This window comes from Dipodomys ordii, unplaced genomic scaffold (assembly GCF_000151885.1).
Source record: "Dipodomys ordii isolate 6190 unplaced genomic scaffold, Dord_2.0 Scaffold14, whole genome shotgun sequence".
Lineage (NCBI taxonomy): Eukaryota > Metazoa > Chordata > Mammalia > Rodentia > Heteromyidae > Dipodomys > Dipodomys ordii.
In genome coordinates this window covers 5,077,545-5,104,091 of record NW_012267230.1, presented here as the reverse complement: position 1 = coordinate 5,104,091, position 26,547 = coordinate 5,077,545, and the positions used below count along the sequence as shown (strand labels likewise).

The 26,547-nt window shown below is 51.2% G+C and overlaps 6 protein-coding genes and 1 long non-coding RNA gene across 9 annotated transcripts in view; 3 read left to right on the top strand and 4 right to left on the bottom strand.

Annotated features, from left to right (window-relative positions):
* Positions 1-286: 286 nt before the first annotated feature.
* On the bottom strand, positions 287-1,023 carry LOC105982107 (bolA-like protein 2). The gene is made up of 3 exons (XM_013011549.1): positions 863-1,023; positions 671-768; positions 287-399 (listed from the first exon to the last, which is right to left on the bottom strand). The coding sequence occupies exons 1-3, from the start codon at positions 923-925 to the stop codon at positions 300-302; spliced, it is 261 nt and encodes an 86-aa protein (XP_012867003.1). The 5' UTR covers positions 926-1,023; the 3' UTR covers positions 287-299.
* A 309-nt stretch (positions 1,024-1,332) lies between these two features.
* Positions 1,333-4,189, top strand: Slx1a (SLX1 structure-specific endonuclease subunit homolog A (S. cerevisiae)). Of its 2 annotated transcripts, XM_013011546.1 has the most exons (6): positions 1,333-1,538; positions 2,746-2,797; positions 2,908-3,237; positions 3,608-3,735; positions 3,886-3,973; positions 4,064-4,189. In XM_013011546.1, the coding sequence occupies exons 1-6, from the start codon at positions 1,351-1,353 to the stop codon at positions 4,091-4,093; spliced, it is 816 nt and encodes a 271-aa protein (XP_012867000.1). In that variant the 5' UTR covers positions 1,333-1,350; the 3' UTR covers positions 4,094-4,189. The 2 variants fall into 2 exon arrangements, with proteins under 2 accessions (XP_012867000.1, XP_012867001.1); XM_013011547.1 differs by lacking the exon at positions 2,908-3,237.
* On the bottom strand, positions 3,246-14,187 carry LOC105982108. The gene is made up of 3 exons (XR_001174863.1): positions 14,176-14,187; positions 11,240-11,244; positions 3,246-3,370 (listed from the first exon to the last, which is right to left on the bottom strand). It is a non-coding gene; the product is annotated as an uncharacterized LOC105982108 (long non-coding RNA).
* On the top strand, positions 5,233-9,183 carry LOC105982103 (sulfotransferase 1A1-like). Its single transcript, XM_013011543.1, has 8 exons — positions 5,233-5,522; positions 6,036-6,211; positions 6,314-6,439; positions 6,525-6,622; positions 7,486-7,612; positions 7,706-7,800; positions 8,484-8,664; positions 8,787-9,183. The coding sequence occupies exons 2-8, from the start codon at positions 6,064-6,066 to the stop codon at positions 8,897-8,899; spliced, it is 888 nt and encodes a 295-aa protein (XP_012866997.1). The 5' UTR covers positions 5,233-5,522; positions 6,036-6,063; the 3' UTR covers positions 8,900-9,183.
* LOC105982106 (bolA-like protein 2) lies at positions 10,348-11,218 on the bottom strand. The gene is made up of 3 exons (XM_013011548.1): positions 10,952-11,218; positions 10,760-10,857; positions 10,348-10,488 (listed from the first exon to the last, which is right to left on the bottom strand). The coding sequence occupies exons 1-3, from the start codon at positions 11,012-11,014 to the stop codon at positions 10,389-10,391; spliced, it is 261 nt and encodes an 86-aa protein (XP_012867002.1). The 5' UTR covers positions 11,015-11,218; the 3' UTR covers positions 10,348-10,388.
* Positions 14,188-15,685: 1,498 nt separating the features above from the next.
* LOC105982102 (sulfotransferase 1A1-like) lies at positions 15,686-19,156 on the top strand. Of its 2 annotated transcripts, none has more exons than XM_013011542.1 (8): positions 15,686-15,815; positions 16,862-17,010; positions 17,115-17,240; positions 17,327-17,424; positions 17,884-18,010; positions 18,104-18,198; positions 18,674-18,854; positions 18,960-19,156. In XM_013011542.1, the coding sequence occupies exons 2-8, from the start codon at positions 16,863-16,865 to the stop codon at positions 19,070-19,072; spliced, it is 888 nt and encodes a 295-aa protein (XP_012866996.1). In that variant the 5' UTR covers positions 15,686-15,815; position 16,862; the 3' UTR covers positions 19,073-19,156. The 2 variants fall into 2 exon arrangements, with proteins under 2 accessions (XP_012866996.1, XP_012866995.1); XM_013011541.1 differs by having other exon boundaries at positions 16,859-17,010.
* A 152-nt stretch (positions 19,157-19,308) lies between these two features.
* Positions 19,309-26,547, bottom strand: part of Ccdc101 (coiled-coil domain containing 101) — a 13,969-nt gene continuing 6,730 nt past the window's right edge. The window contains exons 4-10 of the mRNA XM_013011545.1: positions 25,686-25,758; positions 21,423-21,487; positions 20,615-20,744; positions 20,400-20,546; positions 20,277-20,312; positions 20,029-20,191; positions 19,309-19,515 (exon numbers count right to left, since the gene is read on the bottom strand). Coding sequence (XP_012866999.1) covers positions 19,399-19,515; positions 20,029-20,191; positions 20,277-20,312; positions 20,400-20,546; positions 20,615-20,744; positions 21,423-21,487; positions 25,686-25,758 — 731 coding nt within the window. The 3' untranslated portion in view covers positions 19,309-19,398. The remainder of the gene's footprint in view (positions 19,516-20,028; positions 20,192-20,276; positions 20,313-20,399; positions 20,547-20,614; positions 20,745-21,422; positions 21,488-25,685; positions 25,759-26,547) is intronic.

The following is a 26,547-nucleotide window of genomic DNA, read 5'->3' as shown; positions in this document are numbered from 1 at the left end:
TGAGCCAAAGTGCCACTTCTGGCACTGTGGAATCGAACCCAGAGCCTCATGCATGCAAGGCCACCTTCCCAGACCCTCAATACATCTTGAAGGAAGCTCCTGCTCTCTGGAGGTGGAGTGGACAGTACACCACTGGAGAAGGCTTGCAAGGCAGATATGTGAAGGACGCTAAGAAAGATAGAGGAAAGGCAGGAACAAGACTAAACTGAGCGTCTCTCCCCCCACCCTCCCCAACACCGATACAAGAAGCAACCCCGATTTATGTTTATGTCATTTAATAGCTGAGCAGGCTCCATCCCTCACTTCCGACACTCCAGTCTCCACTGCTCTGGGGTCAGGGTTTTCTGCTCAAAGGCATGGATGCACTGCAGCTCCTTCGCTAGGCACTCATTCACCAGCCTGGGGGAGACAGGGCGGGACATCGATGGTCCCCGAAGCCAGCGCGACCGCGAAGCCACCGCTTTCCCCGAGCTCGTGGGAATTCCCCGCGAGCCGTGGGAATCTCCGATGTCCACACAATCCCAATCCAAGCAGCAAGGACCGCAGGGGCGGCCGCCGGGGCCGTGGGCCTCACTGCGGGGCGGAGGGCCCCGGGCGGAGGGGGACGGGCTGGCGGCCGGGGTGGGGGCCGGCCCGGGGGCCGCGCGGGGTGAGGGTCCCAGGGGCTCACCGATGTCGCTGAAGCAGTGGCTTCCCTTCGAACTTAGCCGACACGACGAGGACTCGGAAGCTGGTGGCGCAACGGTTGCGCGTCGTGTCCTCCACTTCCTACGGGGCGGGAGAATGGACGCGGTCGGCGCGGGCCCGCCCCCGGGAGCCCTTCGGCCGCGTCGCGTCGGGGCGGGCCCGGCGGCTCACTCACCACGTGCTCCGCCTCCAGGCCCCGCAGCAGCTTCTCCCGGAGGTAGTCGGCCGTGAGTTCCATGGCCGCAACCCAGCGGGGGCGGCAGCCCGGCGGGGACACGGCCCCACCTCGGACGGGCCACACCACGCTCCCGGTCAGCTGGAGCCGCTTCCGCTTCGGCGCCCACTTCCGCCCTTACTGGAGAAGCTGTAAGGCGGAACTTCCGCCCTCACGCAAACCAGGTTTTCTGACAGCCGAGGGTGGCCGCGCCTTTCACTGCTAGCCAATCAGAATCAGCCTGAGGACGGGCCCTGCGGCGGCCGACGCTGATTGGTTTGCGCTGGCAGCTTTCAGCTCCGTCCGGAGCTGGGCAGCCTGCTGTGCACCGGTTCTTCCAGCCAGAAGAGGGTGCCCTAAGCTGCATTGCTAGGTTTCGTCACCCAAGTCCTCCCCAGGGTTCAGCTACAGAAATCAACCCCCAGCTTCGCTCCGACTCATAAACCCCAATGGGTCCCGGAGGGGGTGCAGTGAAGCCAGGGCGCTTCTTCGGGGTCTACCTGCTCTACTGCCTGAACCCTCGGCATCGAGGCCGAGTCTACGTCGGGTTCACGGTTAATCCTGCTCGTCGAGTCCAGCAGCACAACGGCGGTCGCAAAAAGGGCGGGGCCTGGCGGACTAGCGGAAGAGGGCCGTGGTAAGCTGGTGCAGGTCTCTAATGGAGTAGGGCTTTAGGGAGGCGGGCCTGAAAGGGCAGAGACCTCTGAGAGGGAGCGTAGGGCGGGGCTGGAGGAACTGAAGTTGAGCCCAGCAACTTGAATTCGGGATAGGGTGATGTCTGGGAGGCGACTTGGTTGTAGGACTTTGTTGTAGCTCAAATGGTAGAGCCCTTGTCTGATGTGTGCAAAGTCATCGGTTTCATTCTGGGCTGGGGTTGGTTATTCTAGCACTATTCACAACAGCCAAGTACCATCAACAGATCAATGGAAGTGCATCAACAGATGAATGGAAAAAGAAAAAAAAATGTGTGTTGGAGTTTAATTCGGCCAGAAAGAAGGATGAAATTGTGTCCTTTTCAGGAAAAGACAGAACTAGAGATTGTTAAGAAAGGGAGGAGCCAAATTATGCGTTTTTTTTTTCTTTTATATAATCTAGAATGGGGGGTGGATGGGAGATAAGAGCCAGGCCTTGGGGCACAACACAAGAGGGTCACTGGAATTCAAGCCTGACCTACAAAGTGAGACTCCTTTCACAAGGAATGGGGGGCGGGGAGGGAGGGGAAGAAAGCCAGACACTGGTGGTCAGGACTGTAATCCTAGCTACTCTAGAAGCTGAAGACTGAAAATCATGGTCTGAAGCCAGCCTGGGCAGGAAAATCCGTGAGACTCTTCAATTAATCACCAAAAAGGAGCTAGAAGTGCAGCTGTGGCTCAAATGGTAGACAGTGCTAGCTTTGAACACAAAAAGCTCAGGGACAGTGCCTAGGCCCTGAGTTCTAGCCCCAAGCTTGAGGCAGTAGAAACGGAGGGGTGTGGAGTATGCATATGCTAAAATTATTTTATACAAGCGTCACAAATGTCTTAATGAAGCCTATCACTTTGTACAGCTAATATATGCTAACTGTATAACATGCGAAAGGAGCTTGGTAAGCAATGCTGGGGATGGATTAGAGCTTGTGACAGTTAAGTACCTGAGATTGGAAGTGAGGCCTGAGGACTGTAGTTGGGAGAGGTCTTAGCTGCACAATAGGGGGGGGGGGGGTTCATGGTCCTTTAAGATCTGTAAGACTTGGGCTTAACTCACCTTTGAAGTCTGAAGTCAAGGCACGGCTTATAGGATTTGGCTTCTTTCAGGGTGAGGGTGGAACAGGGTCTCACAGGCGGCTTCCTTGTTCTCCTTTCCAGGGAGATGGTGCTCATTGTGCATGGCTTCCCATCTGCTGTAGCAGCTCTTCGGGTAAGAGAGGTGACCGGGTGCTAAAAAAGGTGGGCAGAACTGGGGCTTGAGGCTTGGCCCGGGACCTCTTGCCCTTTGTCTCCCTGACCTCCTTGTGCACCCTACCACAGTTCGAGTGGGCCTGGCAGCACCCGCAAGCCTCGCGCCGCCTTGCACACGTGGGTCCGCGCATGCGCAGTGAAGTAGCCTTCGATTTCCACCTGCGCGTGCTGGCGCACATGCTGCGTGCGCCGCCCTGGGCGCGTCTCCCGCTCACACTGCGCTGGCTACGCCAGGACTTCCGCCGAGATCTTTGTCCTCCGCCGCCGCCGCACGTGCCACTGGCCTTTGGGCCACCGCCGCCTAAGGCCTCGGCCCCCAAGCCCAGGGCTGTGCCTGTAGCTGACAAGCCTGACCAAGGCTCTGAGACCGGCTGCACCCTCTGCGCATGTGCGTTCCAGGTCGGTAAGCCCTACCCCAAGCAAGGATGGATTTAGGCCTGAGTCTTGGTACTGACTTTGCCCACCTGGCTTCATCTCTGAAACGGTGAGAATATAACTTTTGGCCCTTCCTGGCCTCCTCAGTTACTGCTCACTGTGTCTTCCCTGGCCTTCATCTGAAATTGCAGCACTACCTTGTGCTACCCGTTCTTTCTTCCTCTTAACATAGAGTTTCACATTATATGTTATCAGTTTCCACTCTTCACGCGCATCTCCAGGAGGGCAATTCTTGTTCACTTCTGCACAGAGCAAATAGTCCATAAATACATGGTGGGGCCTGGCTTCTGCTGGGCTCTCAGTAAAGCTGCTTTCTGTCTGCCACCTCTGACAGGATGAAGAGGGGCCCCTGTGCTGCCCCCACCCTGACTGCTCCCTCAGGGCCCATGTAATCTGCTTGGCAGAGGAGTTCCTTAGGGAAGAACCAGAGCAGCTTTTGCCCCTAGAAGGCCAGTGTCCTTGGTGAGTCCAGTCCCTTTTCCAACCTGCAGCAGCCCTGGGGAGAGGTGCTCAGTGGTCCACTGTGGGCCAGCTGGGTCCTCATTGAAGCTCATAGAACATAGGCTGGAGGGGGCAGGAAATGCCTAACTACCAACTGCACCCCTTTGGTAGTTGTAAGAACTCACTGCTCTGGGGAGACCTGATCTCACTGTGTGGAATGAGCACTGAGGAGGAAGAGGAGGACTCAGAATTAGAACAGGTAAGAGGCTGGGGGCTCAAGGCCCAGCTTCCCCATCTCCCAACACCTACTCCCCAAGGCTTCATTTGATTAACCTTTTTGTCCCCACAGGAACACTGGACAGACATGTTGGAAACCTGATGCTCGGTGTCTCCAACCCAGCTACCTTTTTGTCCCCCTTGTCCATGGTCTGGGCTGTTTTTACTTGAATAAAATAAAAAGTCTGACTTTGGGGTACCTTTCCAGTGTTTTTTTGTGGAGATCTAGATGAGGGAAACAGAGGTGGGAGGAGGAGCTGCTGGTCTGACCCTATGACCCACCTCCTCCTTTTTCAGTTTTCCTTTGGTTACACAGTATCTCTCTCTCTCTCCCTCCCTCCCTCTTTCTCTCTCTGTATATGTGTGTGTGTGGTTCTGGGGTATAACCTCAGGAATATCCCTCTGGCTGAGTAGGGGATCTACCACTAGAGCAATGTCCCCAGTGCCTTTTTTTCCCCTTTATTTTTCTGGTAGGGTCTTGTATTGTTTTTGCCTGAGGTTAGCCTCACACTACAATCCTCCTACCTATGGCAGCTGTAAATCTCAGGTCCTCAGTACAACTGGTTTATTGTTCACCTTTACCCCAGGCTGGCCTGAACTATGATCTTCCTGATCTCTGTCTACCAAATAGCTGGGACTACAGGCATGGGCTGGGCCACTGCACCTGGTCTGGTTATACTGTACAACTTTTTAGAGGCTTGTAGACTCGGACTCATCATGCAGAGAGCCTGCATGTCCAGTGCTGAGCTTGACTTTAGATCTTAACCCCAAATGTAAGAAAAAGGTAAAGTAGGAGGGCAAAGGGTGGCCTCCTTCTATGGGACCCTGTGGTTTCCCTGCCCTGGCCTCTCTGTATATGCCTGCAGAGCCCTTGTGAACCTAGGGAAAGAAAAGCCCCTTAGGGGGCTTGATGAGGCATCAAGGAGCCATGCACAGGGACTCCCTTCGGGTCTTTTGGACTCTAGTGCCCTTGTTCTGTCCTGTGAGGAGCTGCCAACTCCACTAGATTCAGATTCTTCTCAGAGCAGCTAGTTCCCGGAAAGCCTTGTTTGTCCCGCCCATTTCTTCTTACTCCTCCCCCTGACTGGGTCAGTGGTACTGACAGCCCCTGCAGGGTGGAGTTTAGATGAGGCAAACAGGACCTAGATTACAGCTGGAAGAACAAAACAATCTGCCCTGCTCCTTTCACCTACTCTCACCCCTTTTGTTTTCTACAGTCTAAACCTACTTACTGGATATTCAGACAGGTCTGAGGATATTTCTAGTTCCAGTGCTACAAAGCATAACAGATTCCCCCACCCTTTCCTTCCGGAGGAGACTGCAGGGAGTGCCTAGTATGGTCAGAAAACAACTTACTCCATTCCTAAGCCCCACCTTTTCTATCTCTGCGGTAGCCAGTTCCAACATTGGCTCCACCTCCCTATTACTCAGGACCTATAAAACCGAGAGAGCTCTGTGCTCAGTGCACAGGGCACCCGGCTCCACCACTGCCCACCCACCAGGGAGGCCACAGGGTAGATCCCTCAGATAAGGTGAGTGCCGGAGTGGGGAGGGGAGGGATTGACCACCAAGCAATGCCCAGCTCCTAGTCTCCCCGTCTTCTAATTATGGTTTGCTCTTGTTTGACTGGACTTCTGTTTGAGCTGTAGTTGGAGCCTCTATCCTGCATTGCCCCAGAGATCTCAGCTCTACTAGCTGGCTTGGTAAGCTTGGATAAATCAATCTCCGGAAGCCTCAGGATCCCAACCCCAAAGCAAGAATTCAAATGAGACAGGTGTGCCAGTGGCTCATATGTGTAATTCTAGCTACTCAGGAGGCTGAGATCTGGAGGACTGCAGATCAAGGCTAACTAACATGGGCAGAAAAGGCCACTAGACTCCATCTCCAAAATAACCAATAAAAGGCAGGGCTGGATGAGTGGTTTAAATGGTAGAATACCAGGTTAGCAAGCATGAGGCCTTGAATTAAACCCGATCCACATCCAAGATGATGATGATGATGATGATGATGATGATAATAAATAGGGCTGTTGTGGTTGTGTTAAGTGGGCAAGGCTGAGTCTCCTGAGGACACATGGAATTGGTCCAGGACACCTCCCGCCCGTCACTGGTAGATATGAAGGGCATACCAATGATCAAGTACTTTGCAGAAGGGACAAGGCTGCTACAGGACTTCCAGGCCCGGGATGACGACCTGCTTGTCAGCACATACCCCAAGTCGGGTAAGGAGGCAGGCCTACCCTCCTTGCTTGGGCTGCAGTCCACAACTGGTAAGTGGGGCCAGGCCCTTAGCCCAATTCATCCCAATTTCCCTTACTCTCCAGGCACCACTTGGGTAAGTGAGATACTGGACATAATCTACCAGGGTGGTGATTTGGAGAAGTGTCGCCGGGCCCCCATCTACATGAGGGTGCCTTTCCTTGAGTTCACAAGCCCAGGTGTTCCCTCAGGTATGTGGAAGAGTGAAAGGGGAAATAACAAGGTAGGAGGTAGGCCAGGGCCTCAACTCACTTGACCTTCCCTGCCTACCCTTAGGTCGAGAGGCTCTGGAAAGCGCCGAACCCCCCCGGCTCCTCAAGACACACTTGCCGCTGGCCCTGCTCCCCCAGAGCCTGCTGGACCAGAAGGTCAAGGTGAGAGGCAGGGCAGGGCCCTGGCCACAGCAGCTTTGGTCTTGGTCTGGGATGGACCCCTCCAGCCCTGTGACATTGCAAATGGGGAGGCTATGTGCCCGTTTAGAGGATCAGGAAAGTGAGATACTTCAGGGTGCCCCTGAGATATCTAGGTTCTCGTGCGACACTGAGAGAGCCTGGTAGGACCCAAGTCTACCTTGTTCCAGTCTGGGTGTGGAGATTGAAGGTGGTAAGATTAGTATGGAATATGATTCTAGCCACCAGCCATGACTTTGCATTTGTATTAGTTATCACTGAAAAAACACCTGAGATAAGCAACTCAAGGAAAGGTTTATTTTGGTTTAAGCTTCTAGTCTGTGATCAGGGCCTTTTTTTATTTTTGGCTTGTGGTGAAACATAGAAAACTATGGTGAAATCCACATTACGGTACAAGAGGAACCAGATAAACCCTTCACAGTGATGCCCAAAGTGACACCATCCTCTAATAAAACCTCAAACCCTAGTTACTGCCACCTACTAATAATGCTAGAAAATAGGAATCCATCAATGGCTGTAAACAACCAATTAAGCCAGAGCCCTCAGAATTCAAACGTTCTCCACAGTGCTATAAACAAGACCAGACAGACCTTCAACAAATGTGCTGTTTGGGTGACACCCATATCCAAACCATAACAGCATTAAAGCAGGGTTTAAATGCCAACTCGGTGGCCCCATACCAGCCCGCTTCCTCCTTAGCTACTATACCCAGAGAAAACTCCTAAACTGAGTGCTGACAAGGGAAACAGGAAGACAGAATGCAGAGCTAGGACTAGTGTGGGGTGCAGTATGGTGAGGATTTGGGGTATGGGGGTCTGCCCCTGCAGGTCATCTACATTGCCCGCAATGCAAAGGATGTGGCCGTCTCCTATTATCACTTTTACCTCATGGCCAAGGTGCACCCTGACCCTGGCACCTGGGACAGCTTCCTGGAGAAGTTCATGGATGGGAAAGGTGGGTCTGACTGTGCAGGAAGGAGGGGGCTGGAGCTGAGGGGCAGCAGCTAAAACTAAGCCCAGCTGTGTTTATGCCTGTGTTGCTCCCCAGTGTCCTATGGGTCATGGTACCAGCATGTGCGGGAGTGGTGGGAGCTGCGCCACACGCGCCCTGTGCTGTACCTCTTCTATGAAGACATGAAGGAGGTGAGACCACCTGCTGATGCTTCCTTCCTTCTCTGTGGCAGCTGGGGAACAGAAACCCACAGGGACTATGTCCTCCTAGGACCTCAGCCCAGGTCCCTGGTCTAGGATTTCCATTTCTGTCTCCTGTACATCATCTCCCCCACACCCCTGGAACTAGCATTTGAACTCAGGCCTCTCAATTGCTAAGCAGGTGTTCTTTCATTTAAGCCATGCCTTCAGTTTTGTTTGTTTTTCCAGTTCAGAGGCTCAAACCCAGGGCTTTGTGAATGTCCAAAAGTGATTCAGCCCTAGCCTCTATCCACCAGCTGTGCCATCAGTACCAGCTCAGCAGAGGACACTGCAATGCTGGTCCTAATCTCCAAGCACATGCGTTACCCACATGTGATGTGAACCATTAGCAATGGTGCTTCTGCTTCTCCCTCTCTCCCATGAGGTGTCAGCATGGGTTCCAGCAATGAATGCCTATTGCTGTACTCTCCCAGAAAGGATGCACTGGGCTCAGTCCTTGATGGCAGAATAGGAAATGATTAGTTTGCCAGGGAAAGAGGCCCAGAGTCTAAGAGCTAAGACTGAGAGTTCTCACAGCAAGTAGACAACTCCCTGTGGCCTTAAAGAGGGCAGCTGAGGGCATTTGCCCAATGTACAATCCAAACCTCCACTGAAGGGTCTCTATGTTGTTGCAGAACCCCAAAAGGGAGATTCGAAAGATCCTGGACTTTCTGGGGCGCTCTGTGCCTGAGGAAACCATAGATCTCATTGTCCAGCACACAACCTTCAAGGAGATGAAGAAGAACCCTATGACTAATTACACCACCATACCCAGTCACCACATGGACCACAGTGTTTCCCCATTCATGAGGAAAGGTAGGCCCCAGCCAGGGTGGGTATTTGGGGAAAGCAGATGGTAACAGTTAGCAAGTCCACTCTGGTCCACTTAGGGGCCTCCTCTGTGGCTGAAATTCCATCTTCCTTCTGTCCCTGTCTAGGCATCACAGGAGACTGGAAAAACACCTTCACGGAGGCCCAGAACAAGCGCTTTGATGCCCACTATGCTGACAAGATGGCAGGCTGTGACCTCACCTTTCGTTATCAGATTTAACTATATTACCAGGAGTTACTTCAGAGCAGTTTGAACAAATCTATTGTTCGCATTCGCTCTATAGCAGCCCCTCCCACTCCTTCCTAAAGCACTCTCTGGGGGGGCTCCCACCAGCTCCTTTGGGATAGGTGGGCACTCCCACTCTCCACCCAGATCTAGCTGCACATGCAGAGTACCTCCCACTTCCAGCCCTGGAGTTACAAGGATCCACCTGGATGGGGACAGGTGCTATATGCTCCCTCTCCCATGGGGAAGATGGCCCCTCTGATAAACCTCCTTCTGTATGTGGCTGTCTCTGCGTGGTCCTCTGGGATGGCTACCTACACCTATGGCCTCAAGAATTAACTATGATAAAGATAAGAGAAACGTGAGCTATCAGAATAGCTAGAAGCCGTATGCTGGTGGCTCACGCCTGTAATTCTAGCTACTCAGGAGGCTGAGATCTGAGGATTGTGGTTCAAAGTCAGCACGGGCAGGAAAGTCTGTGAGAGTCTGAGAGACTCTTATCTCCAACAAACCACCAGAAAAACTCAAGTGGTACAGCACTAGCCTTAAACTGAAGAGCTGAGAGACAGCAACCAGGCCCAGACTTCAAGCCCCAGGAGCAAGAGGCAGAACCATCTTTGGCTGCAGGAGTTAGCACAATCAAGCAACATGTCAGGTGGGCCAAAGCTGACAGGAAAGTAGGAGGTAGACCTGGTACATTCACAGGGCTTAGGCGCCAGTTCTCTACTTGCCACAGGCCATAGTAGACATCTTTCCAACTCTAGGTGAAGGATAAAATGATCAAGAGGAACTTATATAAGGAAAAGCTTAAAAGCAATCCAATAAACTTGACCCTGCTTTTCAGATGAGAAAAGCCGAGACGTAGAAGACTTGCTTGCTGAAGGGCAGACTGAATCCTGGACTAGGCCTTGATACTGCACACTGTAACTGTCTTTTCTGCTTTCTGTGGCCTCCACTTGCCCTAGCCTCTCAAAATAGCACAGGCAGAAATAGCACTGTTAGGTCCTAGCAAAAGGTGCTTGGGAGTGTGGGGTGGTACTCACGATTCAATTTGTTCAAGACAGGAATATCACAGGGCTGTTGAGGTGGGTGTCTTGGCACCCAGGTCTTGGTTCATACTGTGTTAACTCCATAAAAAGCTTCATACTCAGCCCTTTTCTATACAATGCCATATTAGAAAGAGCTATTTTGGTAAAGAACTTCACGAGTCGGGATGTCCCCTGCCCACCCACTTGGGTGGGAGCAGGAAGCCCCTGCTGTGTGGGAATTAGGGTGGATAGTACACACCGCTGGAGGTCTAGAGGCTTGCAAAGTTAAGTCCCAGGTAGGACTTATGAGGTGCAGATTCGCAGAGGAATTTGTCCACGGTAAGACAGGGATAGAGTAGAGTAGAGCGTCCTCCCCCCCCCCCCAACCAACACCGATACAAGAAGCAATCCCGATTTATGTTTATGTCATTTAATAGCTGAGCAGGCTCCATCCCTCACTTCCGACACTCCCGTCTCCACTGCTCTGGGGTCAGGGTTTTCTGCTCAAAGGCATGGATGCACTGCAGCTCCTTCGCTAGGCACTCATTCACCAGCCTGGGGGAGACAGGGCGGGACATCGATGGTCCCCGAAGCCAGCGCGACCGCGAAGCCACCGCTTTCCCCGAGCTCGTGGGAATTCCCCGCGAGCCGTGGGAATCTCCGATGTCCACACAATCCCAATCCAAGCAGCAAGGACCGCAGGGGCGGTCGCCGGGGCCGTGGGCCTCACTGCGGGGCGGAGGGCCCCGGGCGGAGGGGGACGGGCTGGCGGCCGGGGTGGGGGCCGGCCCGGGGGCCGCGCGGGGTGAGGGTCCCAGGGGCTCACCGATGTCGCTGAAGCAGTGGCTTCCCTTCGAACTTAGCCGACACGACGAGGACTCGGAAGCTGGTGGCGCAACGGTTGCGCGTCGTGTCCTCCACTTCCTACGGGGCGGGAGAATGGACGCGGTCGGCGCGGGCCCGCCCCCGGGAGCCCTTCGGCCGCGTCGCGTCGGGGCGGGCCCGGCGGCTCACTCACCACGTGCTCCGCCTCCAGGCCCCGCAGCAGCTTCTCCCGGAGGTAGTCGGCCGTGAGTTCCATGGCCGCAACCCAGCGGGGGCGGCAGCCCGGCGGGGACACGGCCCCACCTCGGACGGGCCACACCACGCTCCCGGTCAGCTGGAGCCGCTTCCGCTTCGGCGCCCACTTCCGCCCTTACTGGAGAAGCTGTAAGGCGGAACTTCCGCCCTCACGCAAACCAGGTTTTCTGACAGCCGAGGGTGGCCGCGCCTTTCACTGCTAGCCAATCAGAATCAGCCTGAGGACGGGCCCTGCGGCGGCCGACGCTGATTGGTTCGCGCTGGTAGCTTTCAGCTCTGTCCGGAGTTCGGCGGCCTGGTGTGCACCTGTTCTTTCCTCCGGAAGAGGGTGCCCTAAGCTGCGTTTGATTTCCAAGAACTTCTTGAGATATGGGCAACTGCAGCCCCAACTGCAGAAATTCTGGATTAAAAACTCTGGCTGGAACCATAGAGCGCCATAAATAAATATTCAGTAGCAAGAGCAGGAGGTCCTGAATTCAAGCCCTCGTATCGATTCACACAATCAATAAATACAGTTTGGGGTGGACTTTTGTGATTCAAAGCCTGTGAGCCAAACCATGCACTGGGGGGCTCACACCTGTAATCCCAGCTACTCAGAAGGCTGAGATCTGAGGATCGAGGTTCAAAGCCAGCTCGGGCAGGAAAGTCTGTGATACTCTTATCTCCAATTAACCACCAGATACCCAAAAGTGAAGTTGTGGCTCAAAGTGGTGGGGTACTAGCTTTGAGCAAAAAAGCTTAGAGACATCACCCAGGCTCTGAGTTCAAGCTCCTTGCCCTACAACACACACACACACACACACACACACACACACACACACACACACACACACACACACACCCCTGTTAGCCAGGCTCTGGTGGCTCACATCTGTCATCCTAAGTATTCAGGAGACTGAGATCTGAGAATTGCAGTTGTAAGTCAGCCAGAGCAGGGAAAGTGTGAGAATCTCATCTCCAATAAATCATTAACAAGCCAGAAGTTGAGCTGTCACTCAAGAGCACCAGCCTTAAGTGAAAAAACAGCTCCCAGGCCCTCAGTTCCAGTTTTACACACACACACACACACAGCCTCAATGAATGCTTAGTGAATCTGAAACTATTTTCACTCAAGCCAGAGGGAGGAGCACTTTTTTTTGAGGGCCTTTTCAGGATCCTTCTTTTGCATGAGTCATTGATATGACTGGTGTCCACACATTTGCCACACTCCTTTTCTTGCTATATAAGCAAACTTTTCATCTTTGTGAACCATTTGCAAGTACCCTTTATGCTGCCACCTGGTGTTGCAGGATTGAGCCCCATAAGTAGCTTCCTGGAGTGTCATTTCTTGCCGACCTCTGATCTTCATCATTTAAATCACATGGAGCTGGGCACCAGTGGCTCATGCCTGTAATCTTAGCTACTCAGGAGGCTGAGATCTGAGGATCATGGTTCAAAGCCAGCCTGGGAAGGAAAGTCTGTGAGACTCTTATCTCTAATTAATCACCAGAAACCATAAGTGGTTAAACATTCTTATTTTTTGGGGGGGGGTCCGGTTGTGGGGCCTGATCTCTGGGTCTGGGCACTGTCCCTTAGCTCTTCAGCTCAAGGCTAGCGCTCTACCACTTGAGCCACAGCAACACTTTAGGCTTTTTTTTCTGCTTATGTGGTGCTGAGGAATCAAACCCAGGGCCTCAAGCACGCAAGGCAAGCGCTCTACCACTGAGCCACCTTTCCAGCCCATGTGGTTAAAGACTCTATGAGACTAGAATAGAGTTTAAGCAGACAGACTAGCACGATGAACAAATGACTAGAGAGATTTTGTGAGCCAAAATGTCCAGCTGAGACTGCATTCTAAGGATGACAAGAATTATTCAGCAGAGGAATGGTATGACCTGATTCACAATTTCATCAAGATCAACGTTGTGTCTGTGGCTCAGTGGTAGAGTGTCACCTTAAGCTGAAGAGCTGGGGGACAGTGCCCAGGCCCAGAGTTCAAGACCTATGACCAAAAAAAAAAAAAATCACATGGAGCTGGTAACTGGAAGGAAGCAGAGAAAGGTGGAGATATAGTCAGTAGCAACAGAAGCATCCACAGCTCCTCCTGGCATTTTAATAGTGTTGACAGGTCCAGCAATGCTAGTAGCAGTAGCACTGAGAGGCAGTTGAAGAGTTCCAGAGAGGGCAGGGGACCAGTGGCTCATATCTGTAATCTTAGCACTCAGAAGGCTGAGATCTGAGTTTTGTGGTTTGAAGCCACCTCCAGCAGGAGAATCCATGAGACTCTCGTCTCCAGTTAGCCACCAAGTGCCAGAAGTAGAGGTGTGGTTCAAGTAGTAGAGCACCAGCTGTTATAAATGAATTCGATCCCAAGAAAGAGAGAAACCACATTTTGAGAGATTGGATCAGGAGTCTATTAGAAAGCCAGTGTCTGTGAGCAGACACATGCCCCCCCCCCAAAAAAAAACAACTTGCTGCCTTGAATGCACTCAATACTGTTAGGAACTGAGCCATGATGGTAGACAAACAATCTCAATAAATAAGATCAATTCTAATGGAGAGTTGAAGAGGGACCCCATGGCTGGGAAGATCTGGGAACCTATTGTCCAAGTCCCTGTTTATCTATTTCTAGGAATTCAGGCATGCCTGTCACCTGAGAATGGGGGTGGGAATTCACCTCTAAGAGTTTTCAGAAATTCTTCATCATCTGCCAAGATGGCACCAGTAATTAGACCCAATATCAATATTTCACAGCCTTGTGCAAAATACTGAAGGGACAATACCCAGGCCTTGAGTTCAAACTCCAGCACTGGCACACATATGCTCTCTCTCTCTCTCTCTCTCTCTCTCTCTCTCTCACACACACACACACACACACACAAGTTCCAGGGAAACTGGGTACCAGTAGTTCACACCTGAAATCCTAGCTACTCAGGAGACTGAGATCTGAGGATCATGGTTCAAAGCCTGCCTGGGCAGAAAAGTTCCTGTGAGGCTATCTACAATTAACCACTTATAAACCTGTAGTGAGGAAATGGTTCAAAGTGGTAGAGCACTAGCCTTCAGCAAAAACAGCTCAGGTGACCAGGCCCTGAGTTCAAGCCCTATAACAAATCAACACAACAACAACAAAGCCTCCAATCTGTGTTTCTAGAGCTATAAATTGTGGTTTGAACCTAAGACTTTCCCCTTGCCAAGCAAATGCTTTACTACTTGAGCAATGCTTTATCCCTAATTCTCTGGTTACTGAAGCCTGGAGTGGTCAGGGCCCTAGATTTGAACTTGGATCTGTAAGCTAGGTCTGTCAATCCTGAACCTAGACTGTGGGTGGTCAAGGGCCCAGTATTTCCAGTGCTGGAAGAATTCTTGCCCAACCCAAATTCCCATCCAAGTAGATCAAAAGGATCCCTGTCAACTGAATGGTAATAGTATCTCTTGATGCTATTTTTTTGCCAGTCCTGGGGCTTGAACTTGGCCTAGGCATTGTCTCTAAGCATCTTTTCTTCAAGGCTAGTGCTCTACCACTTGAACTACAACTCCACTTCCAGGTTTTTTAGTATTCTGTAGTTTATTGGAGATAAGAATCTTATGGTGCCTGGCTCCAGTGGCTCACCCTGTAATCCTAGCTACTCAGGAGGCTGAGATTGGAGGATCATGGTTTAAGGCCAGCCCAGGCAGGAAAGTCCATGAAACTCTTACTGCCAATCAACTGTCAGAAGACTGGAAATGATGCTGTGGCTCAAAGTGGCAGAGCACTAGCCTTGAGCAAAAGAGCTCAGGGACAGCACCCAAGCTCCACAACTGACCAAAAAAAAAAGGAATCTCATGGATTTTTCCTGCCTGGGCTGGCTTTGAGTTGTATGCTGGCCTAGAACTGCTATCCTCAGACTTTGAATCCTTGAGTGGCTAGGATTACAGATGTGAGCCGCCTGATGCTATTGTAGAGACCTGGGTAAGGGAATATAGGTGAGAAGAGGGGCTGACCACATGACCTGCATCTCCCCTGGGCATTCCCATCACTCTGGACTTCCTTGACTTCAGAGAAGGCAGTCCTAGAAATAAGTGCTTATATCTTCCAGTATGGAACTTGGATAATTTTTTTTTTTTGTCGGTCATGGGGCTTGAACTCTGGGCTTGGGCTCTGTCCCTCAGCTCTTCAACTCAAGGGGAGTGCTCTACCGCTTGAGCTACAGCACCACTTCCAATTTTCTAGTGTTTTATTGGACATAAGAGTCTCATGGACTTTCCTGCCCGGATTAGCTTTAAACTGACATCCTGAGATCTCAGCTTCCTGAGTAGCTAGGATTACAGGCATGAGCCACTGGTGCCTGGCTGAACTTTGATACTTTTGATATCAAGACCTGCCTGAAGCCAGCAGGAAAGTGAGTGTCCTTAATACCTTCTCTCTTCCTACTGCCCCATTGGACCTAGAGAAACATTCATCTGTTGATTGACAGTCCTTGTAGGGGTAGAGTTTAGGTGATTAAGGCAGGAGCTAAATCACAGCTTAAAATATAAACAAGCTACCCTTTGGCCTCCTACATAGTTTTTTTTTTTAATTTCCCAATGGGCTGTACCCAATCTTGTGGTATCAGATTGTTGTTAGTTTGGTTCCTGATGGGGTGGCTCTTTTGGACATCTCAACTCCACCCCTTCCTTCCAAGAGTACAGGCAGTTCCAGTCCAGGCTCCACCTCCCTACAACTTGGGACTCAGAAAGTGTGAACTCAGAGCAGCTCTGCACTCCTGACAGTGCAACCCTGCGAAGCCACTGCTCCCCAACTGGACCGAAGGAGATCACAAGGCAGGATCCTTCCAAATCTGGTGAGTGAGCTCCTCACACACACTCCCTCCCCCAGCCCTACCGCCTAGTCTGCCCCAACAGATTCCTGTTTGATCCCTTGCTGAGGCCTCTATCCTCCCTTGCTCTTTCCCTGCAGATTTTTCCAGAGCAGAAGACAATTCTATTCTCTCCTGAGTTCCCCTCTGCTCTTCAATTTTGCTCACTTTATCCCAAGATAAAGTCAGTGGATTCACCAGTTGTGTTTGTTTAGAAACAAGCTGGAGCTTGTTTTTTTTCAAGTGGAATTTCAGGATTAGTTGGCCAGAAATGTTTCCATAAATTAACAGGTAGCCCAAGCAGTTCAAGGCAGGGAACAGGGGCTGGGAAGGTGGCTCAGTGGTAGAGTGCTTGCCTTGCATGCATGAGGTCCTGGGTGCTAGCCTTGAGCTGAAGAGCTGAGGGTTCAGACCCCATGACAAAAAAAAAAAAAAAAAGACAGGAAACAGATGGGGGAAACCCTTGGGTATAGGCTTGAAGCAACAGCATAGCCTAGCTATTCAGGAGGCTAAGAGCTGAGGATCACAGTTGGAAGCCAGCTAATAAAGGGCAGTGAAGTCCATGAGAATCTTATTTCCAATTAACTACCTAATAACCAGAAGTAGTGCCGTGGCTCAAAGGGCTAGAGCATTAGCTTTGAGTGGAAAAAAACTCAGGAGCACGCCCAGGCCCTGATGCAAGCTCCAGGATTGGCGCGCGCCCCCCCTCCAAAAAAAAGTATCTGCTAGAATCTTCTGGAGAGTTGCCAATCCCAAGTTACCGTCCCCTCCCCCAAGTGCTTCACTTGGCCCCTGCTGTGGTGCTGATTGGGATCAGAGAAAGCTGTGCAGGCAAGCTCAGGTTATGGCTACAGTTCTGAGCAGTTATACCAGTCTTTGGATCAAGCTCCACCTCCTGTTGGCTTGGGAAGCTTGGCCAAATTGCTCAACCCTTGGAGACCTCTGAGTCCTAACCCCAAAGGAAGGGTTCATGAAATAGTACTGTGACCATTGTAACATAGTGGACTGGGCTGTGTTCCCTGATGCAGCAGCATGGAGCTACTCCAGGACTTCACCCGCCCACCGCTGGTGCATGTGAAGGGAATCCCACTCATCAAGTACTTTGCAGAAGCAACTAAGTTGATGAAGGATTTCCAGGCCTGGCCTGATGATCTGCTCATTAGCACCTACCCCAAGTCTGGTAAGTGGGCAAGCTCGCCCTCTTCTCCCAGGCTTACTTTGCTGATCACTTTGCAGCATCAGGTACTCACTCAGCACCTTTCCCTCTGATGTTCCTCTTTCCAGGCACCACTTGGGTGAGTGAGATACTGGACATGATCTACCAGGGTGGTGATCTGGAGAAGTGTCGCCGGGCCCCCATCTACATGAGGGTGCCTTTCCTTGAGTTCCAATGTCCAGGCATTCCCTCAGGTGTGTGGAGGGGAGCTGGGAGTGAGTGACATGGCAGGAAGTGGAACCTGGCCTCAGCTCACTTGACCTTCCCTGCCCACCCTTAGGTCTACAGTCTCTGGAAAAAACACCAGCTCCACGCCTGATCAAGACACATCTACCTCTGTCCTTGATTCCCCAGAGCCTGCTGGATCAGAAAGTCAAGGTGAGAGGGCTGGAACGCTGGACACGCCAGCTTTGGTCCTGTTTGGGGAAGGATTCCTCTAGCCCTGTGTCATTGTGAGGACATATGCTTGTCTTTTAAACTCTAACAGAGTTTAAAATTGAGACATTCACCTGAGATATCCAGGTGTTCACAGGACACTGGGGGGAGGGGGGAGGGTTAGGACCCAGGTCTGCCTTGTTCCAGTCTGAATGAGGTGTTATTGACGGAACAGATTAGAATGAAATATGCCCGGACTTTGGTGTCAAATTGGGGTTTAAAGCCAGCCTGGTTGCCTCATATCACAGCGTCTCAACAAGTCAGTCTCAGCCTGCTACCACACCTAGAGAAAACTCCTAAACTGGATGCTGATAAGGGAAACAGGAAGACAGAATGCAGAGCTAGGACTACTGTGGGGTGCAGTATGGTGAGGATTTGGGGTATGGGGGTCTGCCCCTGCAGGTCATCTACATTGCCCGCAATGCAAAGGATGTGGCCGTCTCCTATTATCACTTTTACCACATGGCCAAGGTGCACCCTGACCCTGGCACCTGGGACAGCTTCCTGGAGAAGTTCATGGATGGGAAAGGTGGGTCTGACTGTGCAGGAAGGAGGGGGCTGGAGCTGAGGGGCAGCAGCTAAAACTAAGCCCAGCTGTGTTTATGCCTGTGTTGCTCCCCAGTGTCCTATGGGCCATGGTACCAGCATGTGCAGGAGTGGTGGGAGCTGCAACACACCCACCCAGTGCTGTACCTCTTCTATGAAGACATGAAGGAGGTGAGACCACCTGCTGATGCTTCCTTCCTTCCCTGTGGCAGCTGGGGAACAGGAAGCCCAGAGGGATCTACTCAGGGCCTTAGCCCTTGTACCCCAGGATTTCCCTCTTCCCTCTCATGCTGCACATCAGCTCTTGCCAACAGGACCAGCTCAGCAGAGGACACTGATGACCCTTATCACCCATTAGCAATTCCATGCTCCTACTTCTCTCTCCCTGATGGGGTACCAGCTTGGGCCCCAGAGATGAAAGACTGTCTCTATCTTCTCCCAGATGGGACATATGGTACTCAGGGCACAATGTCAGGGTAGAAAGGGATTACAGTACTGTCTCAGAAAGATGCCCAGAGTCTTGGAGCTGGGCTTGAGTTCCTCAGTGCAAGCGGGCAGCTCCCGGTACCCTTAGAGTGGGCAGACTTCTGGTGTTTGCCCAAGGTACAATCCAAACCTCCACTGAAGGATCCTTCTGCTACTACAGAACCCCAAAAGAGAGATTCAGAAGATCCTGGAGTTTGTGGGCCGCTCTTTACCTGAGAAGACCATAGACTTAATCACCCAGCACACATCCTTCAAGGAGATGAAGAAAAACCCTATGGCTAACTATACCACATTACCTTCTGAAATCATGGACCACAACATTTCCGCCTTCATGAGAAAAGGTATGCCCCATCCAGGGTGGATATTTGGGGAGATGGTTAATAGCAAGTCTACCCTGGGGGCCCCCTCTTTGGCTGAAACTCCTTCCTCCTTCTGTCCCCATCCAGGGACCACAGGAGACTGGAAAAATACTTTCACTGTGGCCCAGAACGAGCGCTTTGATGCCCACTACGCTGACAAGATGGCGGGCTGCAAGTTCACTTTCCGCTCTGAGATCTGAATGTGTCGTCAGGAGTCACTCCAAAGGAGTTTGACAAAACCTGACCATGACCTCAAGAATAAAATATATAAAATATATAAAATGTGTTCAACACAGAGAGTCTGTTGGAGAGCAAGCAAAAACCTGAGCCATTGAAATCAGACTGGACCCTCTCTCCACTGCAGGCTCCCATCTTCACATGCCCTGCTGGTGGAGGGGAAAGGTGCTGGAAAAGGAAAGCCCCAGGAAACATGGAGTAGGAGGGGGAATATTTATTTGATGATAGAAATCCTTTGTTGCCTTCTCCCTCGGGGATGGCAGTGGCAGGCTCAAGTTTGCAGGCAGCTTCATTTTTTCTTGGGCTCCTTACAAGCCACCACGTACCTCTGGGCCACATTCAGGGGAGGAGAGTAGCCGTCTGCATAGGAGGTATCTTCAAAGAGGACCGAGTAGTCATCCTGGGGCTGGCGGGACACACGCAGGAGTGGGTCGGAGGCGTCTAGGCCTGGACAGCCTCCTCCCAGCCCTCAGCTATAGACGGGGAGGGCGAGTGCTCTCCCACTTTTCCACTCTGGGAACAAGAAGCCAGTCTCTGTTGCTCCAGAGCTCTTCCTTAGCTACTCCCCAAACAGGGAGTTGAGAGGATAAATGCAGGGAGAAGAGTGGGGAGTGGCGTTGGTGGCGTGGCTCAGTTGGTAGAGCACTAGCCACTGAGTGAAAGTATCAGAGATTTTGAGTTTGAATCCTGGTCTTGAACCAAAAATAATTACTAAAAAAGGAAAGAGAAGAGCAGGGAAAAGGTGTGTGTGTGGGGGTCACTGCTCCCCAACTCCCAGTGCAGAATTGTAGGAGGGCTGTTGCTGTTAGGATGCTGGGGTAAGGACTCAAGGACAAGCCAGGAGCCACAGCGGGGTCCTGGAGAGAGAAGCAGGCAGGGCTCTGGTGCACGGAAGGCCCCTTGGTGGAGGCTGCCTTACCCGCTGAGGGGGCGTGTGGATCAGAGCACGGTAGAAGCAGGTGGTTTGGGGGTACAGTGCCAGCACAAGCTGCTCCTTCTGGAACAAGGCCTCAGGGTCCGTCTCAGGGTTAGCCTTCCACTGGGGCAGTGGGATGATGCGCCTGCGGCTCAGGGTGTGTCTCCTGGAGGGGGGGAAATGCAAGCCATGGCTCTGGGAGGCTCCCCCCAGTAGCTTGCTTGCCCCTCCCTTTTCCCCTGGACACTCACTCTTTGCCTTCTTCATCAATGTCATCCACCTCGTACCTGTGGGTGACAAAAGGAGACGCCTGAAGCAGTGTAGAGTGTGGGGAAGCGGCTGTGGGGAGGCCAGACAGCTGGGGGTCCACTCACTTGTTGGTGGCATGGCTGTAACTGACCACCTCGGCCAGGATCCACTGCTCATCGCCATCCACAGCCTTCACCCGAGCAGCCACCTTGTCTCCGGGCTTGGCCACATAGTCCCCTGAGGCTGGAATGGCACCACAGAGGGGCGGAGGCCTACAAGAGGAGGCAGGGTCAGTCCAGCTCCTGGACACCAGCCATCCCTGGGCGGCTCCCAGGCTCACTTGTCACCAGGCTTCCCAATCCACAAGGGCAGGGTCATGGCTGACTGCTGGAGCAGTGTCATCAGCACCCCTCTGCGCATGGTCTTCCGGGGCGGCTCTGAGTCGTTGTACAGACCTGCGATCTTGGCCGCTGTGGGAAGGAAGGGGCCCGAGGCTCCTGAGTGGTACTGTGCCAGTGCCACCTCCCCGCTTGGCAGTGGGGCCAACCACATGCGCATCCCTTCCACTAGGTGGCTGGGGTTGGGGAGAGGCAAACTAAACTTCTAAGAAGTCAGGATGGCAGTCGTTCTCTTTAGAAGCAAGTAGAAAGGTATGAAGTGGGGGTTCAGAGGGGCTGGTCATAAACTTAGGTACTTGAGCTCATGCTGGGTCAGTGGAAAATCTCATGGAGTGGGAACCCTCTGCATACTTTTCTACGACTATATAGGAATTATGCAGTAGTTGAAAAACAAAATACCCAACATGGACCCTTGGTCTCAATACACCCCTCACTACCTCAAAACAAAATAGCATGTGGTCACCACACTGGGGAAGAGGGCAAGAAAAAGGAAGGAAAGCCTGTGTCTGAGAGACTCTGGAAGCCAGTACACTGGGACTCCACCTAAACCCACCAGCCAGGTCTCACGCCATGACAGTAGGCAGGTGTAGTTACCAAGGAGGCTATGGCCAGAGCCTAGAGAAGGTGACAGGGTGACAGGTTGGGTAGAATCATCTCTGTCTGTGGGGAGAACGACTCTCCTTGGTCTGTTTCAGAGGTGAGATTGCTGTGTGCAGCCCTCTCTCCTCCCTGAACATTCTTCTCACTTACCAATCCGCCTCTCTTCCAATAGAGACTTGATCTCAGCAATCTTGTCCAGGGCTTTGCGGAGGATGCTGAGGGCAGAGAAGCAAGAAAGGAGGCGGGTGAAGCACTTGGCAATGAGCTCCCTTCTCTGCTTAGAGCAGAGCTCTTGAAGCCAGCTCTGCTAGAAACCACTGACATTAAGTGGAGTGGGATGCTGCAGAAAGATGACCCATGTGTCTATATGTCACAGTGACCCACAGTAATGGAGCTGGAAATTCCTTTGTCTATTGGCATTTTCATGTCTGAGTGGAACACATCACGTGCCTGTGGCGATGCTGGGGGAGACAATCCCACTGTGACAGCCTGTCAGCCACGTACAGCACACTGCACTTGACCGTAACAATAACCACAGTGCCATTGCTATAGGACTCCCTGTATTGCACTTCATGCTATTTTTTTAATTGTGAAAATACCGTACAGAGGGGTTACAATTCCATGAGCAAGGTAATGAGTACATTTCTTATCAAGCTTTTTGCTTCCTCCTTTGATTCCCCTTCACTTCATGCTATTTTGTACATTTTTTTTTTTTTTTGGTCGGTCATGGGGCTTGAAATCTGGGTTGGGCACTATCCCTCAGCTCTTCAGCTCAAGGTGAGCACTCTGCCGCTTGAGCACAACACCACTTCCGATTTTCTAGTGGTCTATTGGAGATAAGAGTCTCACGGACTTTCCTGCCCAGGCTGGCTTTGAACCTTGATTCTCAGATCTCAGCCTCCTGAGTAGTTAGGATGACAGGCGTGAGCCACCGGCGCCCAGCTGTTATTTTGTACATCTCTGGATTGAACCCAGAGACCACCCTGATTAGCTTCCTAGAGCATCTAAGCTGGTGTCAAGTCTCTGTGATGTTTGCCTAACACCATCTCTCAGTGATTTAGGATTTTTAGGACTTTTTTTTCTTTTTTTGTGCGTGGGGAATTCATGTGCATGTGAAGGTTTGTTTTGTTTTGAGGCCTGAATTTGTGATCCTCCCACTTCCCAAGTGCTGGATTTACAGGCATGTGCTGTACTCAGTCCAGAAACGTTTAAGATTCAAAAAAATATAATATCAGCAAGAACTGCAAAGTGGGCCCTGCAGTTATCAGACGAGCTTTTACAAGCTTACCTCTGGGCTAGTCAGTGCCAGAGACAACACATATCAAACCAGATCCAGAATATTTTTGCTTGGCTAGCCGTGAGTCTAGAAAAGGAAAGCTCACTTTTTCACTCTCAAGTGAAGAGCCAGGAGTGTGGTTCATGGTAGAGCACTTGCCTAATATGTTGGCCTCAGGTTTTATCCCTGGCCGCTCTCCGCCTCCCCCCCACCTCTGTCTCTGTCTCTGTCTCTCTCTCACACTCTCACACACACACACACTCTTCTGAGTCACTATGACTTAGTCAAACCATTGCAGCCCAGGTGAATGAAAAAGGACTAAATTTAGGCCAAATGGTAGGGAGGTCTGCAAATTAAGGTGAGCTGGAAGACACTGCCCATCAGAATCTCCTGACTCTGTGAGTTGGCACTATTCTATTCTGCACCCCAGCCTGCCACAGGGAGCCCCATCAGACCTTTGTCTAAGGGGGAAACCTTGGAATTCTGAACTTCCTTTCCACCAACTGGCCCACTCATCTGATCTCAAAGCTACTCTGAACCCATCTTGGTTCTTCATATCATGCCTACTGTCCTGTCCACCTCCAATAGCATCACAGCCCTGGGCTCTTAACTGTCCCAGAACTGCATCCAGACCAGTCTTTTTCTTTGTTGCTTTGAATTTTCACTGGCTTCCCATGACCTTCAGGATTAGGCCGAGATATAGGGGACCTAGTCATGCTGGTCTGCTTCTCATCCCCCTAAAGCAACATGCTCTTCAGATACTTTCTCTCTCTCTTTCTTTCTTTCCAGTCCTGGGGCTTGGACTCAGTGCCTGGTACTATCCTGAGCTTCTTCTGCTCAAAGCTAGCACGCTACCACTTGAGCCACAGTGTCATTTCTGGCTTTTTCTGTGTATGTGGTACTGAGGAATCGAATCCAGGGCTTCATGCATGCTAGGCAAACACTCTACCACTAAGTCTTCAGACTCTCTCTGGCTTTTTCCCACTGTCTTGCTGCCTGGACTGCCTTCCTCATCTGCCTGATTCCCAGCTTACAGCCCAGATCAAGTTCTTCCTATTCTCTGAGCCCTTTCCAGATCCATCTCTGTTATAAGCCAACTATGCTGTCCTGCAACTGTTTACCTAGGATGTATCTCCTCTCTGAATTGTGCTCTTGAAGGCAAAGTCCTCTCTAGTCTCATGACGTCTATGGAGATGGCCCAGTGCCACAGCTAGATAAGCACCAGCCAAGCCCTAAAAGAATGGCCATGGGGTCTTTTGCAATGCTTACTTAGTGTGCTGACCTCAGAACCCATGGCTGAAGCCTCTGAATGCAGTTATTACATTCTCCTCCTCCTCCCCCTCCCCCTCCTTTTCCCTCCTCCTCCTCTTCTTCTTCTTCTTCTTTTTTTTTTTGCTTATGTGGTGCTGAGGAGTCAAACCCAGGGCCTCAGGCATGCAAGGCAAGCACTCTATCACTGAGCCACTTCCCAGCCCCTTCTTCTTCTTCTTTTTTTTTTTGGCAGTCGTGGGGCTTAGGCACTATCCCTGAGCTTCTTTTGCTCAAGGCTAGCACTCTGCCACCTCAACCATAGCACCACTTCTGGCTTTTTCTGTTTATATGATACTGAGAAACTGAACACAGGGATTAGTGCATGCTAGGCAAGCATTCTACCGCTAAGCCACATTCCCAGCCCCTCAGTTATTACACTCCTAAATGTGCAGTTGCCATTCTTAGTGTCATAAAATAAATTCCTTGGGTATAACAGTTATTACAAAGTAAATAGATAAAACAGGTAAGGAGCTGGGCACCAGTGGCTCATGCCTGTAATCCTAGCTATTCAGGAGGCCGAGATCTAAGGATCATGGTTCAAAGCCAGCCTGGGCAGGAAAGTCTGTGAGACTCTTATCCTCAAAACCAAAAACAGGAAGTGGTGCTGGCTGAAAGTTGGTAGAGTGCTACCCTTGAGTGAAAATATTCAGGGATAGCACTCAGGCACTGAGTTCAAGCCCCAAGACCAACCAAAACCATCCAACCAAACAGATAAGACTATACATAATAGCAGTAATAACTAAACTCATCCTAATCCTCTGATATATATTAATATAAAACAAGTGAGTATCCTATGGAAAAGCACTATTATATCACCTAGTAGGGTATTAAAGTCTATAGTCACAAACATGGACTTTGGATTTAAAATTGTGCTTCATGGCTAGGAACCAGTGGCTTACACCAGCAATCCTAGCTACGCAGAGAAGGCTGACATGTGAAGAATTGCAGTTTGAGGTCAGTCTTACCAGAAAAATTTGCTAGACTCCATCTCCAAAATACCCAACAAGGGGCTGGGAAGGTGGCTCAGTGGTAGAGCACTTGCCTTGCATGCTCGAGGCCCTGGGTTCAATTCCTCAGCACCACATAAGAAAAAAAAAAGCCAGAAGTGGCAATGTGGCTCAAGTGGTAGAACACTAGCCTTGAGCTGAAGAGCTGAGGGACAGCGCCCAGGCCCAGAGTTCAGGCCCCCACGACCAGACCCCCCCCAAAAAAAAATACCCAACAAAAGCAGGGCTGGAGGTGTGGCTGAAGTGATAAAGCACTAGCTTAGTGAGTGTAAGGCCAAGTTCAAACAACCACAACAAAAAAACCAGGTATTCCCAGTAGTTATATGGCTTTTTGCAGATTTTATAACCCCTGTGTCCTTCAGTTTATGACTGAAAAACTGGGGGCAATACTACAAAGTATCTAAAAAAAAAAAAGTGCCGTGAGGATTAAAGGAAGTAAATGTGAAAAGCACGTGGAGTGGTACCAGTCACAGTGTGCCACACAGTGGTCACTATTACCATCCCTGGGCCTCCCGGCAGAGGATGGTCAGAAGAGGTTATGGAAGAACGGATTTTGGCATTTCCTGTGCATTCTCCACTTTCTGGTCATAAAAGTGTACTTATTATTCTTATTCTCCAAAGGAGACAACTGAGTTTCAGAGGAAGTAACAGTCCCAGGTCATGTGACTAGTGACTAGTTACACAACACCTGGCATCTGCAAAGCAGCTGACGGGAGCAGGGAGCAGGGAGGGAGCGAGGAGGCTGTCTTCTCCACAGCTGAAGAGGCCAGCTGGGCTGGGCATGGGTCACAGGCAGGGAAGGCTGTAGGCGGTACTTACTTGCACTCGGCCTCAGCATCAGCCTTGGCAGTTGTGTAGAGGCCACGCAGCTTTGTCCGGAAATAAGGAGAAACTGTGGAGTAAGCACAGGGTAAGGAGGCTGGGCAAAGGGAGGCAACAGCAATGCACATGGTTATGGGTTTACTAGGATCAGCCTTGGGAGAGCAGAGGCCAGAGCCTAAACTGTGGTCTTTGTGGACTTTTTTTCTTTTTTTTTTTTTGTGCTGGTCCCGGGGCTTGAACTCAGGGCCTGCACACTGTCTCTCAAGGCTAGCACTCTACCACTTGAGCCATAGCTCCACTTTTGGCTTTTTGGGGGCTTACTTGGGGATGAGAGTTTCACAGGACTTTCCTGCTAGGGTTGCCTTTGAAACTCAATCCTCAGATTTCAGCCTCCTGAGCAGCTATGATTACAGGCGTGAACTACCAGCACTGGCTTGAGGAGAGCATTTCTGTAACACTACACGTACAGTAATGTTTGTTAGCATAAAGACAAAGGTTGAGAGCAGGAGAGCAGAGGGATGTGAGCACCTGTGGGCCCTGGGTGCATGCAAGGGCAGCTGGAGGGAAACTCTGCCCCAGGAAACCCTGGCTGGCTGGGCAGCGGTTTGTACCAAGGGCAAATTTTCCTAGATACAAGCCTTGTTTTGCTGCCTTCCCAGTCCTCATGGAGGGATTCTGAGGATTTTTGGTGCTGAGCAATATGTGTTCAGTTTCCTGTCACTACCGAAGGACACACTGTTCCTCTGGCCTCAGGAACAGTTCATTTGGAAGTATGCAAACATGCAAGTCTCCTTTGAGAATAGGTTTGGCTTACCCCTCCTTCCTGTGTTCAGATACTCACTCTTTTTTTTTTTTTTTT